Source organism: Nicotiana tomentosiformis, chromosome 5 (genome assembly GCF_000390325.3).
Source record: "Nicotiana tomentosiformis chromosome 5, ASM39032v3, whole genome shotgun sequence".
Taxonomy (NCBI): Eukaryota; Viridiplantae; Streptophyta; class Magnoliopsida; order Solanales; family Solanaceae; genus Nicotiana; species Nicotiana tomentosiformis.
Genome location: NC_090816.1, coordinates 9,489,014 through 9,506,147, shown reverse-complemented (window position 1 = coordinate 9,506,147; position 17,134 = coordinate 9,489,014). Strand labels below are relative to the sequence as shown.

Here is a 17,134-nt window from a genome sequence, read left to right as displayed (position 1 = left end):
TGGACTTAGAAAATTTGGTATTTTGATGCAGCAGGTGTTCTGGCATGTCCTTCTTCGCGTTCGCGAAGGTACTCTCGCGAACGCGAAGGGTAATTTGGGATGGCTGAACTTTTACTCTTCACGAATGCGAAGGCCTGGTCGTGAACGCGAAGCGATGGGGGATTTACCCTTCGTGAACCCGACCGGCTCATCGCTACACTTGGGGACCTGGGGGAGGGTCAGTCTTCCTTCATCGCGAACGCGAATGCCAGGGGGAGTAGCCTTCGCGAACGCGAAGGGGGACTCGCGAACGCGAAGGCTTGGCAGCACTGCTCTTCGCGAATGCGACAGTGGCCTCGCGAACGCGATGCACACTGTCGCTCAGTGCATAAAACAGAATCAAAACAAGACTTAAGACATTTCTTCAACATTTTCAAGAACCAACGGTTAGAGGAGATTTTCAAGAGTTAGTTTCTTTCCCCACAGTATCGGTAAGTGATTCTAATCCATTTTCTTTCAATCACCCATTACATTTCATGAATTACCAACCTAAAATCTAGAGTTGTCATGGTAGAATTAGGGGTTTGGGGTAGAAACTAGGGATTTCAAAAATTTGGGGATTAGGCCTCAATTTGAGATCGAATTCCAAAACCAATTATATATCCGGGAAATGGATTTTGGTTCGAACCTCGGGTTCTGACCAAACGGGTCCGGGGTCGATTTTTGACTTTTTGGAGGAAAATTTAGGAAATTTAATTTATGCAATATAATTGATTCCTTTAGTAATAATTGATATTATTGAGTCATTTTTGAATAGATACGAGTGGTTTGGAGGTGAATTCTAGAGGAAAAGCTGTGATTGAGAATTAAGTGGCCTTCGGAGCAAGGTAAATGTTGTGGCTAACCCTGACTTGAGGGAATTAGGAACATCAGATTATCTGCTATGTGAAATTCATGTGAGCGGCGTATATGTGAGGTGACGAGTACTTATGCGCCACCAATTTACCTGTTTTTCCCTGTTTTCTCTCATTTTTTATATTGTCTCTTTCCTATGCCTAATTGCTACGTGTTTATACTAGTGTTGTTAAATTGAACGTTCTTATCATGTTTACGGATCTTCTGGTGATAATTGAGTATTTATTTCAAAGTTGAGATTTATATTGTGGAACCAAATGTTAAAGTAAGGCTTGTACATGTTGTTCTATCTCCCTGTTGTTAATTGTTTATTGTATTATGGTAAGGGAGAGTGTTAATGCACGAAGGGTGATGACGTGCCATATTGTGAGTGTTAATGCACGAAGGGTGATACCGTGCCATATTGTGAGTGTTAATGCACGAAGGGTGATGTCGTGCCATATTGTGAGAGTAAAAGCACGAAGAGTGATGTCGTGCCGTTTGTATTGAGTTTATGGTGAGGTTGGGCGTAAAAGCACGAAGGATGATGCCGTGCATTTTTCCTTTACTGTATTCACTATTCCTGTTGATTCATAGTATATCGATTGTTCCCGTTATTATTCTGCTATAGTTATTTATTTCGTATTTCCCCCAGCATGTTTCCCCCTCCCGATAGTTCTTGTCTAGCTCTTCATTACTGTTATTTGTATATATATACTGTTAAATTGTACAGGTTGATTAGTAGGTGCCTTGCCTTAGCCTGGTCACTACTTCGTCGAGGTTAGGCTCGATACTTACCAGTACATGGGGTCGATTGTACTGATACTGCACTCTACACACTCTACACCTTCTGTGCAGAATTTGGTACCGGCTCGGGTTGATCGAGATTTTTGTTGTTGGACCCGCTATCCGGAGACTCAAAGTAGATCTGTCGGCGTTCACAAACCTTGAAGTCTCCGTCTATCCTTCTGTTTAACTGTTTCTTTCATTCAAACAGTTGTATTTCTTTCAGACTATTACTTGTAGTAAATTCTAGAATGCTCGTGAATTATGACTCCAGATCCGGGAGGTAGTAATTAATACAGTTTTGTTTTTATATTATTCCGCACTCATTATATTTCATCTTAACTAATTATTATTATTTACTGAATGGAAATAAGGATTTGGTTTAATAATTCTCTAACGTTGGCTTGCCTAGCAAGTGAAATGTAAGGTGCCATCAGGGTCCCGACGGTGAGAATTTCGGGTCGTGACAGGGATTGTTGAGCCCTTTTGGGTGAACTTTGGGAAGTGGGATGAAAGAATCCACCATAGGAGGAATTTGAAACCTTAATGGACACCTATTGTTTGATAAAATGCTCAAGTGAGCTAAAACTATGAACTTCTTCCTAATTTGTGTTCAATTTTGCTATATCTCTAAATAGATCGAAGTGGCTAGGATTTCTGGATTATTGTAGTAAATTAAAAGGCTCTAGGCAAGGTATGTTGGCTAAACTCTTCTCTTAGAATTAAACCCCGCAATGTCCTTGTAAGTCTCGTGATGCTCATTATAAATTGATTTTTTGTCAAATAAGCATTGTATCGAAATAATTAAGCGTTCAATATATATTCCAAAGATTCTTGTTATGTTGAGTTAATGTTTGAGAATGTGGTTTAAGTATGGGCTGTGTGTTACTATGTTTATGATTTAAGAGCGTGATTTTTTATGAAAGCTATCATGTCAATTGTGTAAGAAGTCACATGTGCCTAAGACCCTAAAATTGCTCAAGTGTGTGTTTAAAGTTTTAATTTGAAAGGCCTTATTGTTGATTATCCATGATAATGATTGAAAGTGAAATAGTGAGCATGAATTAATAAATACGGCCAACGTTCCAAGAATGATATTGTGTTATGGCCAAGGATGCCAATAAAATGAATGTCATGTAAAAGAATACGAATTGAGTGGTAAGTATTTTTAATAATAAATGCCTTGGGAGTATCGTTTAGCCACATAGGAAGGGTAAGTCAAAACAACCTAACCCCAAAACTACACGTGCCGGTGTAAGAGTGATTGTGGAGTAAATCCCCGTGTTAATGTGATGAGACTATTTCCCCTTATATAGGATGAGATTGGTGTGTTGAGATGTTTCCCTTTAAATGGTATGAGATTATTACTAGCGAGATGTGATGTGATGTCTACCCACACGACATTGTGGTAAGATGGCTTAGCCGATCGGGCTGAGATCGGACGTCATGCCACGCACATGGTGGTATTGTGAGTGTACGTCTCGGGGTGAGACGACTTAGCCGGTCGGGCTGAGATCGGACTCCGTGCTAAAACACGGTGGTGTATCGATGCTAAATATTTCCCATCTTATATTACCGAATCCTATTTGAAATTTACCTTTCCCTTGACTTGACACCTTGATAATGTTTGAGTCTCTTATTGATTTCATATTTTATTCTCAATTTACTGTTGCTCGTTCGATTGAGAGGGTGTTTAGTTTTACATACTAGTACTATTTCATATGTACTAACGTCCTTTTTGTCAGGGGCGCTGCATCTTTAATAGATGCAGATGGTTCCATAGCAGGTGGCATTGATCAGTGATAGCAGCATACCCTCTCCTCTGCTGATTTGGTGAGCCCCACTTCATCTTGGGGTCCTATATGTTTTATCCTTTGTACATAGCATTTTGAGGTATAGCCGGGGCCTTGTTGTTGGCACTATCATAACACTCTTTTGTTCCTGTTAGAGGCTCCGTAGACATAGTGTGGGTTGTATCTATTTTTGGAAAGATTAAACTAAAAATATTGTAATCGCATCATCTATTCCACTTTAACAATGATTGTACAAGGTACTATTTTGGAGACTTGTTAATCTCGTAACTAATGGAAATGAACTAGTGTTTTCACATATTCTCTTACTGTCTAATTAATGAAATGTATTCTTCTATTTATTCACAGGCGAGTTGGGTAGAAGGTATTATAAAGGCTTGCTTGACCTGGGTATCCTGGTTGAGCATCGGTCGCGCCCCCCGAGGTCGGGGCGTGACATCCGCCGGACCCACTGCCTCCTCCGCCACCAAAATCAAACCCCCTATCCTACTATTTCAAGGTTAGTTATCTACATTTTTTAATTTAAGTAATTTTAATTATTTTAATTATATAAATTAGGGTTTAGTTAATATTTAATTAAATTTAGGGTTTACTCCTATTGATTATGTTTATGCTAGTACAAATATGATGATTTATTTAGTAGTGAAAGAGCTCCCAATTGTGAGTTGATGATTAAAACTTAAAATAAATTACAAGGATAAATCAATCTTATTATATGGCACTTCTAAAGTTGCCCAATGTAGTCGACTTGTCATTGAATCTTTGAAATATTTCATGTGTTATCATTTATTATTTAGGATTGTTCATATTAGAAGAGTAGTTCATATTTGTACTCTAGCCCCTCTTTGTGAATTGGTATTTTGTGTAATTTTGAATTTTTACATTTTGGAAGACCTAGATGATTGTCTTAGGTGCTAATATGCTTATCTTTAGAGACATAACACTTGTATTGAGCAAGAGACTTGTCTCTACACTCTATATAGAAGAGCAAGTTTATGATTATGGATTTTTTAGAGGTCTTTAGAATCTTATTATAATTTTTTAGCGTGTGACCCTTTTTCATTGAATTTTCTTTATCTAAAACACAAAATTATCCAACAATCATTAGGTGTTATTAGCCGCAGAAGGAGTGTAACTCATATATATTAAGCTAGTTCTCAATCTAATACTAAGTGTAACGATACAATCTAAGCTAATTGAATTTATTTAGGGATATATATGAACTTTCAAATTACTTCTTTTAATTGAATTTTAAAAGAAATTATTTAGGGATATATGTGGACTTTCAAATTACTTCTTTTAATTGAGTTTTAAAAGAACTTATTTAGGGATATATGTGAACTTTCAAGTTACTTCTTATAATTGAATTTTAATAGAACTTATTTAGGGATAAATGTGAACTTTCAAATTAATATAACATGCAATTTATTTGTTCTCTGTGTAGATAGAATATCGTAGTTAGATGTATAATAGGAATTATCCTAATCGCCAATTTTTAGGAAGGAATTTATAAAATGGGTTAATGAATTTATTAGGTATGCAATGTCACTTGAACCATTTCAAATCGGAGGGATGATTAGGTGTCCTTGTGTGAAGTGCAAGTGTTTGCATTTTTTGGATCGGAGAATGTTAAGACTCATCTTTATAAAAAAAGAGTTTATGGATAATTATTTTGTGTGGACTAGTCATGGAGAGGTTGATGGTAGTGATGGTGTATTTTATAACATAGTTATTGGTGAAAGTAGTAGGTCGGTGGGGAATAACGTTCAACATCCTAGATACCATGAAATGGTTGCGGATACTTTTGGGATGCACTTCGAGTGTGTACCCCATGAAAGTGTTGAACAAGCTGCTAACGAAGAGGCAAAATATTTTTATGAACAGTTAGAGGCCGTTAGTTGTCCACTAAGTGGAAGGAGTATGCACTCTCAGTTGTCTGTTGCGGTTAGATTATTAAGTATCAAATCAGATACCAATATTTCTCAAGCGGGAATGGATTCTTTCATTGGCCTTATGAGTGAACTAGTTGACCCAACTTTCAACATACCTGAATATTTCTATAAGGCTAAAAGATTAGTTTCTAAGTTACGACTATCGTCTATGAGAATCGATTTTTGTGAAGATAGTTTCATGTTGTATTATAAGGCTGATGCAAATTTAGAAAGTTGTAAATTTTGTGAAAAAACTCGCTTTAAGCGGGTTTCCTGCGGGAAGAAGGTTGTTGTGAAGTCGATTCATTATTTACCTCTTATTCCTAGATTAAAGACGTTGTATGCATCGATGAGTTTCGCTCCTCATATGAGATGGCACTATGAAAATAGAAGGTCGTCAAGTGTTATGTGGCATCCTTCATATGGGGAAGCTTGGAAGTATTTTGATAGGACGTATCTAGACTATGCTGGTGAACTGAGAAATGTTCGGTTGGGTTTATGTGCTGATGGTTTCATGCCATTTTCTATTTCTGCAACACCATATTCATGCTGGCCAATCTTTATTACGCGGTATAATCTTCCGCCTGAAATGTGTATGACTAGTCCATATATTTTTTTAAATTGTGTTATTCACGGTCCCCATATTCCAAAGAGTTTGATTGATGTATATTTGCAACCTCTGATTGATGAGATAAAACAGTTGTGGTATGATGAAAATGAGACATATGACATATTAACTAAGCCAAATTTCAACTTGCGTGCTAACTTAATGTGGACCATTAATGATTTTCCTGCGTATGGAATGTTGTCTGGGTGGATGATTGATGGAAAGTTAGCATGTCCTTACTGGATGGAAAATGATAAAGCGTTTACTTTAAGACATGGCCGAAAGTAGTCATGGTTTGATTGTCATCGTCAGTTCTTGCCAGTTGATCATGAGTTCAAAAGGATGAAGAACACATTCAAAAAGAGTACATTTGAACATGATTTGCCACCTCCAATTTTTCCCAGTGAGGAAATTTGGGAGAGGGTTCAGAACTTCACAAAAGTTACCGAGGCCCCACCTTCTAGATTTCCTAGATATGGTGTTACTCATAACTGGACATAACAGAGCATATTTTGGGAGTTTCCATATTGGAAGGATAATATTCTTCAACATAATCTTGATGGCATGCATATTGAGAAGAACTATTTTGACAATTTGTTCAACACAGTGATGGATGATAAGAATAAGACAACAGATAACCTGAAGGCTAGACTGGACTTACAAGAATATTGCAGGCGACCTAAATTACATTTGCAGTCTGCGAACAATGGTAAGGTGTTCAATCCCAAGGCCAGCAACACATTCACTTTGGAATAAAGACGACAGATTTGTGAGTAGGTTGCAAACTTAAAGATGCCTGAGGGCTATGCTTCAAACCTGAGAAAATGTGCCGATATGGTTGAAGGAAAGCTAACTCGTAAGAAAAGTCATGACTGTCATATCTTCATGAGAACCTTAATCCCTATTGCATTTTATGGTTTGCCTGCAAATCTTGGGAAACCCATCACAGAGATAAGTTTGTTCTTCAAAGACTTATGTTCTACCACATTAAGGGAAGAAAACCTATTTCAAATGAATTAGAACATTCTTGTAATCAGTAATAAGCTGGAAAGGATTCCATGTGGTTTCTTTGATGTGATGGAACACCTTCCAATTCACCTTGTACACGAGGCGCGACTTCGAAAGGCCGGTTCAATGCAGATGGATGTATCCATTCGAGAGGTAATAATCAAACCTTGATTTATTCTTGCAATTTTCTTTAACGTTATCGTCTATATGACAATGTGAAGGACTATCGGCAAGTGTAAACTATTTGTTAAACAGAGGAATAGGATTGAAGGATCCATATACAAAGCCTATCTTGTAAATGAAACTGCCCATTTTTGCTCTTACTACTTCGACAGTCATGTGCCATGTGCTATAAATAGGCCCAATCGGCACAATGTCGTGATTGAGATTGATCCATTATATCCATCAATATCCATATTCAATAAACCAGGCCGAGGTTCTAAGGATCGAACAAAATAGGGCCTAAGTAGTATGGAGTACAAATCAGCTTCAAATCATGTGTTGCTAAATTGTCTGGAAGTTCAACCCTTTCTTAAGTAAGTGTTGGCGTAAGATTAATTTACATGGACTACTATTTAATTTGGTTGATGCAACTAACAAAATTTTCAATGTGTCGCTCAATGACTTCGTGAGTCAATTTGGCCATGATGGTGTATATTCTACATTTGAGGCATGGTTTAAAGAGTGTATAAGTACATCTTATATACTTTCTCACATGTGAATATACATACTTGGTCACTTGTGAATATACTTGATCACTTGTGATTTATTTAACACTACATATAGGTCAATAATCCAAACAACGGTTTTGAAAGATATATCTTGGGGACCTGCACCTAAGGTTACAACTACGTCTAAGAATTTTGTGAATGGTTACAGATTTCACACCGAGGAATTCTCCAAATATTAAAAAAGCAATAACCGTGGGGTGTGTGTCAAAGGTGGTAAAGGTAGCCAGGATGGGAAAAATGATTATTATGGTGTGATCAAAGAGATTTATCATATTCAGGTTGGCCAAATAAGAAGATCATACTTTTCCGATGCAAGTGGTTTGACCCAACACCTAGAAGAGGTACAAAATGTACACTCGCAGTACAATATAATTAAGGTTAATAAAAAGAGAGAGCATGATCGCTATGATCCTTTTATAATTGCAAAAAAAGTTAGGCAAGTGTATTATGCTCCATATCCATTGCGGAGGGATAAGGCTGATTGGTTGGTTGTAATCAAAACTAAGAATTATGGTAGGGTGGAAGTTGAGAATGTACTAGATGTTGCTTACCAAAACGATACCTCAATGTTAACCAAATGGTGGATGATCGGTTAGAAAATGCCTTGGAGCATCCTCAACGCATATTAGAAGAAGTTGATATGGAGGAAATAACATTCATAGAAAATGAGGATGAAGAATCACCTAATGAAAATGAAATAAGTAAAGAGGAAGAATTTTCGGATGAGGAAGGATACTTCGAAGACGACTAGCATGTTAGGGTTTTCAAGTGCTCTCAACTTATATAGATTTATATACTCAATTATAACATTTTCTTTAATTTATGCAGATGACCGATAGGGGTCGAGGTTGGTCTAGGAAGGATAAGAGGCCTATTGATCATGATGATGGTGTTACACCCTCGCTTCCTTCCACTCTACGCTTGCATCCCTCCGCTGCTGATGGCCGGCAGCAATCTTCTATGCACACATCTTTTCCACCACGTTCATCTACTCATCAGACTACCTAACATTCGCCCTCCCACCAGTATTCTTACCATTCTCCATCACAAAGCTATACCCCTCTTCCTCCACATAATCCTATCTATAGTTACATTGGTCCATCGAGTCAGCAGTCACAGGGCCATGTGGTGACACGCCTGTCATCTGCTCCATATATTTCATCACTAGCTGGATAACGTCCATCTAGATTTCAGCCAGCTGGATCATACCAGTGGTATGGATCACAACAGGGGTCTAGATCGTAAGAGGGGTGTGGATCGCAGCCATCTTCATCACTGACCCCGTCTCCCTCTCCATGGAGTTCATCTCCTAGAATTTCTAGACTTCGCCTTCGGGATGGTAGCGTTGAGCCAAATGCCTCATGTCACGACCCAAAATCTCACCTGTCATGATGGCGTCTATCTCAATACTAGGCAAGCCGACAATCTTAATAAACCACCATATCTTTTAAATTTGAAAACATAATAATTGAATTCAGCGGAAGAAATCTCACAAATACAAATATAACACTCCCAAAGCCTGGTGTCATTGAGTACATAAGCATTTAAATAATAACAAAGTCTGACGGATAAGAACACTGTATGAAAATATAGAACAGTACAATAACTGAAAGGAAAGAGAGTCAAGGTCTGCGGACGCCAAGCAGCTACCTTGATAGTCTCCAGCAGATAAATCCTCAAATTTGGAAACTGTCTTATCCGGAAGTACCTGGATCTGCATACGAGATGCAGAGTGTAGTATGAGTACAACCAACTCAATAAGCAACAGGACTAACATATGTGCTGAAAGTAGTGATGATCTCCGTAGGTACAGTCCAATACATAAATAATGGTGCAGAAATGTAGGCATGCTTTCAAGTTCAATAGTTAAACTCAGTACAAGCAAAATAGATCAGTACTGCATGATATGAGAAATATGACATCTCAGTGGAAAGACCTCATGTAATACTAGTCACAAATCATTCGGTCACTCGGTACTGTTTATGGACAATCCGGCCCGGAGATATTCCATCCCATATACATATACACATCGACTAACAGTCAGTCACTCAGTAACGTATAAGGCCAATCCAGCCCTGGAAAAATTATCTCCAAATATAAATGATACGGACAAGATCCATGTCCAGGTAAATTCATCACAATATAAATAAGTAAGGCAAGTCCATGCCCTGGGAAGTCCATCTCGAATATATTTAATCATCTACGCTCACTGGGGTGTGTACAGACTTCGGAAGGGCTCCTTCAGCCCAAGCGCTATATAAAGCCGATATGGCCTACTCCGTCGTACAGTCCGATCCCATAATAATAAAGCCTATAAGGCCTGCATCAGATGGGCAGCCCCGATCCATATAATAGTAAAGCCTATAAGACCTACTGCAAGCGGGCAGCCCCGATCCATATAATAATATTATATATAAAGCCAATATGGCCTGCTGCGACGTGCAGTCCGATCCAAAAATATCCTCACAATCAGGCCATCGGCCTCACTCAGTCATCAATCTCTCCAGTCTCTTGGGCTCAAAATGTCAGGAAAAATCAGCCCAAAAATGATAATATAATGTATCAACAAATAACAACAGAAATTGAAATATGATATGAAATGAATGAACATGACTGAGCATGAAATTTCAATTTAAAACAATTAATTCAACAACAATACGACCCCATGGGTCCCAAAATATCAGCACGTAGTCTAAACATAATTTTTAATAAAAGCCTCGGCTCAATTTCTCTAACACGTGGAGAATACATGGTAATAACATGGTTCTTTAATTTTTCAACTCCACAGAATTTATTTAATTCACAATTTCTATGGTGCACGCCCACACGCTCGTTACCTAGCATGTGCGTCACCTCCAACAATTGATATAACACAACATTTAGGGATTCATACCCTCAGAACCAAGTTTAGAAATGTTACTTACCTCAATCCGAGTAAAACTCTACTCCAAAATGCCTTTGCCTCTCAAATCGGTCTCCAAACATCCTGAATCTAGCCACAAGCAGTACAATACAGTCAATATAGGCTAAAGGAATCAATTCCACAAGAAAATGCGAAATTATAGCCAAAAATCTGAAATCAACTCAAACCCAGCCCTCGGGCCCATGTCTCGAAATCCAACAAAAGTCACAAAACCCGAAAGCTCATTCACTCACGAGTCTAACCATACCAAATTTACTTAAATCCGATAACAAAATCCAATTCAAAACCTCAAAATTCTAGCCCAAGAACTCTTCCTCATTTTTCCCAAATTTCCATCTCAAAACACTAATCAAATTATGAAAACAATGATATATTCATGTATATTGACCAAATCCGAGTTAGAATCACTTACCCCAATGTTTTTCCTTGAAGCATATCTAAAAATCGCCTCTCATCAAGCTCCAATTTGTCAAAAATATAAAATGGGACGAAGCCCCCTTTTTCATAACTTAAAGTTTTTGTCCATGCGCTGACCTCGATTTTGACCTCGGTTTTTTACCTCGATTCTGCCCTCGATTTTGACCTCGATTTTTTTTTACATCGATTTTGACAGATGAAGGAAAAACCACATCAGCCAAAAAAAAAACAACAAACTCAACTTCAGCATTTGCCCAACTTCAATTCTTGATTCGTTAACAATCTGAAACTCGCCCAAGGTCCTCGGGACCTCAACCAAATACACCAACAAGTCCTAAAACATCATATGAACTTAGTTGAAACCTCATATCACATCAAACAACGCTAAAACACGAATCACACCCCAATTCAAGCCTAATAAACTTTAAAATTTTTAAATTCTACAAACGGCATTGGAACCTAGCAAATCACATCCGATTGACCTCAAATTTTGCACACAAGTCATAAGTGAAATAACGGACCTATTCAAATTTTCAGAATCGAATTCCGACCCCGATATAAAAAAGTCAACCCCCCGGTCACACTTCCCAAAAAATCGACTTTCGCCATTTCAAGCCTAATTCCACTACGGACTTCCAAATAATTTTTCGGACATGCTCCTAAGTCCAAAATTACCATACTGAGCTATTGGAATCATCAAAACTCCATTCCAGGGTCGTTTACACATAAATCGATATCCGGTAACTATTTGAACTTAAGCTTTAAACGTTGGAACTAAGTGCTCTAATTCTTTCCAAAACCTCAACGGACCGGAACCAGTTACCCCGGAAAGTCACACAATAACTGTAAAGCATAAATTGAGCAGTAAATGGAAAAACATGATTGTAATACTCAAAACGACCAGCCTGATCGTTACACCTCCCCTTCAGCACACGCTTCAGATTCATCAAAGGAAGATGATCCAGAGGACGTGCGGTATGATCGTTATCATAGGATGATCATCGGACTTGAGGGCAATGGGTAAGATTTATTTATTACTTCTTTGTGTTTGCGAAATTATAATAGCTAGTCTTGTTTATTTAATGTAATTGCTATGTTACAGGTTCATACCTAATCATCAGACTTCAAAGATAATCACTGAAGCTCTTGGCCGGTTGTATGATGCACCCTATATGACTTGGAGTGACTTTCCACCGGAGCTCGTGGAGCAAATTTTCAACTAAATTTAAGGTTTTAATATAATTCTTATCTATTTAAGCATTATACTAACAATATTTTCGTCTAACGTTACACGCTTCATTTGCAGACTAAGTGTGCCTGTCAGGACAGACATAACAGTGTCGTTCTTGCAACTTTTGAGTTCAAATATCGTAAGAGACTATCTGATTCGTTCTATTCTGCTCGAAAGAAGAGAAAGAAGCATTCATGGGTTCTACCACACATATGGGAGGATCTGCTGAGGCAGTGGACCACTGAGAAGTTCGAGAAGAAGAGTGAACATGGAAAGAACGCCCGAGCATGTAAGAAGGGTGGCTCCTTGCACTGTGTGGGTGCAAGGAGTATGGGGAATGCGAGGAGACTACAAGTAATTCCTTAAAATATTTAATTCTATTTTTATTTTATTATATTTGTAGGAAAAAAATATGGGAGGACTCATGATGAGTTCTTCATGGAGACTCACATCCGTAAGAAGAAGGCACTGACATATCCAACTAGATAGGTCGAGGATCGGGCGGAGACTACATATGTAAGTTTCATAACTACTATAACTTGAAATTAATGTTTATAATATTATATAGTTAATAATTTTCTATCTTCTAAACAAAGGGTCGTTACAAGATTAATGTGGAGGAGTACACATAGAGCTTTCCACTGAATGAGCAAGGCGAGCGACCACCCGTTTCAGACGAAGAAGTGCAAAAGATATGGTTGGATGTTGTCGGTGGTCCTAAAAAGGGGATAGCATACGGCCTTCCAGAGAGATCATTTCGGCGCTACAGGGCTGGATTGCAAGGTATAGGGACTTCCGCCCAAGGCGAGGCAATTGATAGTTCTACTATCTCGTCTATAGAGAAGAAGATCGCAAAGCTGACAGCAGGGCTTGAAGAGATAAAGGCTAGATAACAAAAGAGAGATAAACAATTTGATACCCTTCAAATTCATCTAGAAAAGAGGGACCAACAATTTAATCTCCTTCAAGGTCAATTGGCCAATCTTCTTGCTAGTGGTGCTTTCCCCATTCCCCGGTCTCGTGAGCCTTCCCCAAATGCTAATCCTTCTCGTCGTGATCCTTCGAACCATGCCAACGATGAAGCTTCTAGTAGTGAAGATGGAGATGATGCAAGACAAAACACTCACTGAATGGTATGTATTTGTAAACAAAGTTTTGAACTTGTAAATATTTAGTTGGAATAATTTTGAATGATGATTGTATTGTTGATATTATTTTGTTATTGAACATTTGTATTATTGTTTTTATGGTTGGCGTTGTTGTTGTGGTTGTTATTAGCGTTGTTGTTATGGTTGTGGTTGTTATTAGCGTTGTTGTTGTGGTTGTTGTTGGTTAATTGTGGTTGAATGACAGCAATGTAATGCTGCTATTATAGGATGGTTATTGGTTATAATTGGGAGGTGGTATAGCTTAAAAGCACTATATTAAAAGTTGACAATTAAATTGGTCAACCAAAGGTTGAATTAACCGACCGACTTCGATCGGAAAATTACGACCGTCGTCGGTCGCCACACCTTAGCGACCACTATTGTTACGACGAATTAAAATCGACCGGAAATCGGTCGGTTTTCCTATATTTCCGATTGATTTCGGTCGATTTCCGTGGACGATTTTTGACAGTTTTCTAGTAGTGATAAGTTGAAGTTTAATGGAGAAACCAAAATTCATATAGCCGACCTCAATTTACTTGGGACTAACACATATTGTTGTTGTAATATTTAGACCAATATTCTTGAAACTAATACTACTAAATGTCTATCTAATCGAGTGTGCAAAGCCATTAGAACACAAATAATATGGACTAGGGTAGCGTTTTCTGGCTTAGCCTGATCAATAGGTTATGTCTAATCAATTGATAATTTTTACTTTCAAGAATTCGAGATTGATTCAGTTAACACATCTCGAATTTTACCATAAGAATTGCGACTAGAACTGAGTAGGTAGATAATTATCAACTACTAACTCACCAGACCGTCATACTTCATTTGAACAAATTGAATATTTAAAAGAGTTATATGAAATCGAATACACAGTGGCACTTATAGTATTTCAGAATTAAACACAAAAAGTTGTACTATTGAAAAAGTGAAACTGAATCCGGAATTTTGTAATATGTAATATATTATTCTAAGATATTCTTTTAGGCAAAATGGACATTTTGGATGAATTAATTTTGGGATTTTTGTGTTACTTAAACACAATATTAGTGAGTATCTATCTGGCCCAAAGTCGAAGGCAGATAATAGCCCGTCATATTCCACAACAGATTGTCTACACATAATGAATGGACCAATAAATACGTAGAAATAGTGATTACTGGACACTTTTAGGCTTATTTTAAAAAAATGGAATTTTTACCTAGCTATACTATATTATAAACTTATTTACTTATGTTCTCTATGTTTTGTAGTTTTTAATAAGTATTTAGGTTTTTCTTACAAGTTATGTAGAATATTTCTCTCACCCCATTATTAGTGTCTTCAATTAAGGGATTCAATTACATCCTTTCCTCTCTTTTTTCCCTCTCCTCTTCTCTCTCCTTTTTTATACATCAAAATCCCTTAATCTACGCCCAGAATCTCCATCTTCTCTCTTCCCACCATTGCCGACAACTTTATATTATTAAAAAATTATCAATTGCATCGTTCTTTTGCTGGAACACTGGATAACACTAAAAATGAAGAAATATTCAGGAATTGTATGATAAATGTATCATAATTGTATTTGAATTGTGTCAGATACATCAATGTCTAAAATATAATTGTATCATACTTATATCACAATTGTATCTACCTTGTATATATATAATATATTAATACCCAAAATAATACTGGATACAATAGATATATAATTATCATATATTTGTGATACAAACTGTGAAATTGTTCACGAACTCACAACTGCTCGTAGAAATATACAATGAATATATAATTATCACACATTTGTAATACAATTCCTTCAACAATTATGACGCGTATACAATTATAATACAATCGCGATACATTTCTGAAAAAATGAGATACAATTATAATCTTCGTATTATACAAGTTTCAACCACAACTCTATACGAAAAATATAATATAATCTTATTATAATCAATAAAGAACTACTGGATCTCTAACTTACGTCGAAGAATTTACAACTTTGGGCACAATGGGATCATTAAGAATACTGTAGAGGTGCCGAAAATGGCAGTTTCTGCAGATGAAAATTGCCAATGTTCGAGAAAACGCGACCGAGTAAGCCAATCCAAGTCCAAAAAATACAAGAATATATAACACGACCACCTGCGAATCCACTAGTAAGCGAGGAAAGAATCTGTTTTCGGATATCAAAAGCTTCGGAAGAGGAAAGAATCTGTAATTTTGGGGGGATAATAGTGAGTAAACGAGATTTTGGGTAAGCAAGATTTTGGGTAACAGTGGGTAAGGGAGAATACTTACGGTGGGTAAAAACAATTTTGGGTAATTGTTAAAGAAAGAGAGAACATAGGGGGATTACGTGTAACTGATACGCTATATTTAAGGTTTGTAGCATTTTTTTTTATGGTTTAGTATAAAACTAGTAAATATCGATATATAAAGTAATTAACAAAAAACCTAAATAAATGTGGTAAATAGGTTTTTATTATAATATTGTTATAGAGTTCCAATTTTTGCATGTGAAACTCCATAACAATATCTTGGAATTTTACATATGGACTCCATGACAACGGCAAAGGTAGGTCAAAATAGCACAGGCTAGCCATTTTAAGGACGGGTAAACGAAAAATAGCCAGCATTTGTGAAGTCATCACAAAATAGCTACTGTTTTGCTGAAACACGGAAAGTTCCAACATAATATGCGGGAATATAGAGCTCTTGCGTATAAACTTCCAGCATATTATGTTGGAACTCCAACACACGGAAAGTTCCAGTATACTATATAGGATTATGGAGCTCATGCATATAAACTTCCAGATATTATAATGGAACTCTAGCACATTTATAAGCATAAGCTTATATGTAAAAAATTTGAACTCTAGCATATTACGCTGGAATATTTCCGGATTCTTAACTGTGTTTTTGTTCAGATTTTATATTTACATGAAAAGTGGATAAATTTCGATTACTTTTGAAATTGTGGTTATTTTTCAATTACCAGTTATAAATCTGGCTATTTTTAAATTTTATCCAAAGGTAGTTATTTATGGTTTTTACTCAATTATAGAGATTGTCTTGCGTGATATGTAAGGTGACTTGAATGAATATTAACTCAAAAAATGGAGCGACTCAAAATTAAAATTCTAACAAAATGACGTACTATATATGAAACATATACATCTTCATTCGACGATAATTTATCGTTACATACATTTAGAAATTTTAGATAAAATTGGATGTAAAAACTTCAAAATTTTGAATCTTGGGATTTCCTTTGGACCTGGGTATCTTTATGACTATTTGTAGAATGTATTGTCAAACAACACTTACTCCCTTTTATGTAGGGACAGGATGATAAAAAATACTAAGGGTAAAATATAAAATTGGTCCGTCGGTCGAAATTAATTGTAATCGTTAGCTAAAAAAAAAAAATATATATATATATATATATATATAATGGACAGTACAAAATTTATAAAAGCTTTGGACTTGCTATTGGGTTAGTTAATATTTGAAACAAATATATATTTTAGCGGCTCAAAATATAATTGCAGATAATAATTACAATTATTTTTTGAACCGCTAAAATATATATTTGTTTCAAATATTAACTAACCCAATAGCAAGTCCAAAGCTTTTATAAATTTTGTACTGTCCATTAAGTCTTCTAAGAG

General features: G+C 36.7%; 1 protein-coding gene across 1 annotated transcript; it reads left to right on the top strand.

Moving 5' to 3' along the window:
* The first annotated feature begins 5,012 nt into the window (after positions 1 to 5,012).
* LOC138891903 (uncharacterized) lies at positions 5,013 to 6,296 on the top strand. The gene has a single exon (XM_070175589.1). The coding sequence runs from the start codon at positions 5,013 to 5,015 to the stop codon at positions 6,294 to 6,296; it is 1,284 nt and encodes a 427-aa protein (XP_070031690.1).
* The last annotated feature ends 10,838 nt before the right edge of the window (positions 6,297 to 17,134 follow it).

Bases quoted from the DNA above. Each gene is read 5' to 3' on its own strand.
- LOC138891903 (XM_070175589.1), top strand. From the start codon at position 5,013: ATGTCACTTGAACCATTTCAAATCGGAGGGATGATTAGGTGTCCTTGT.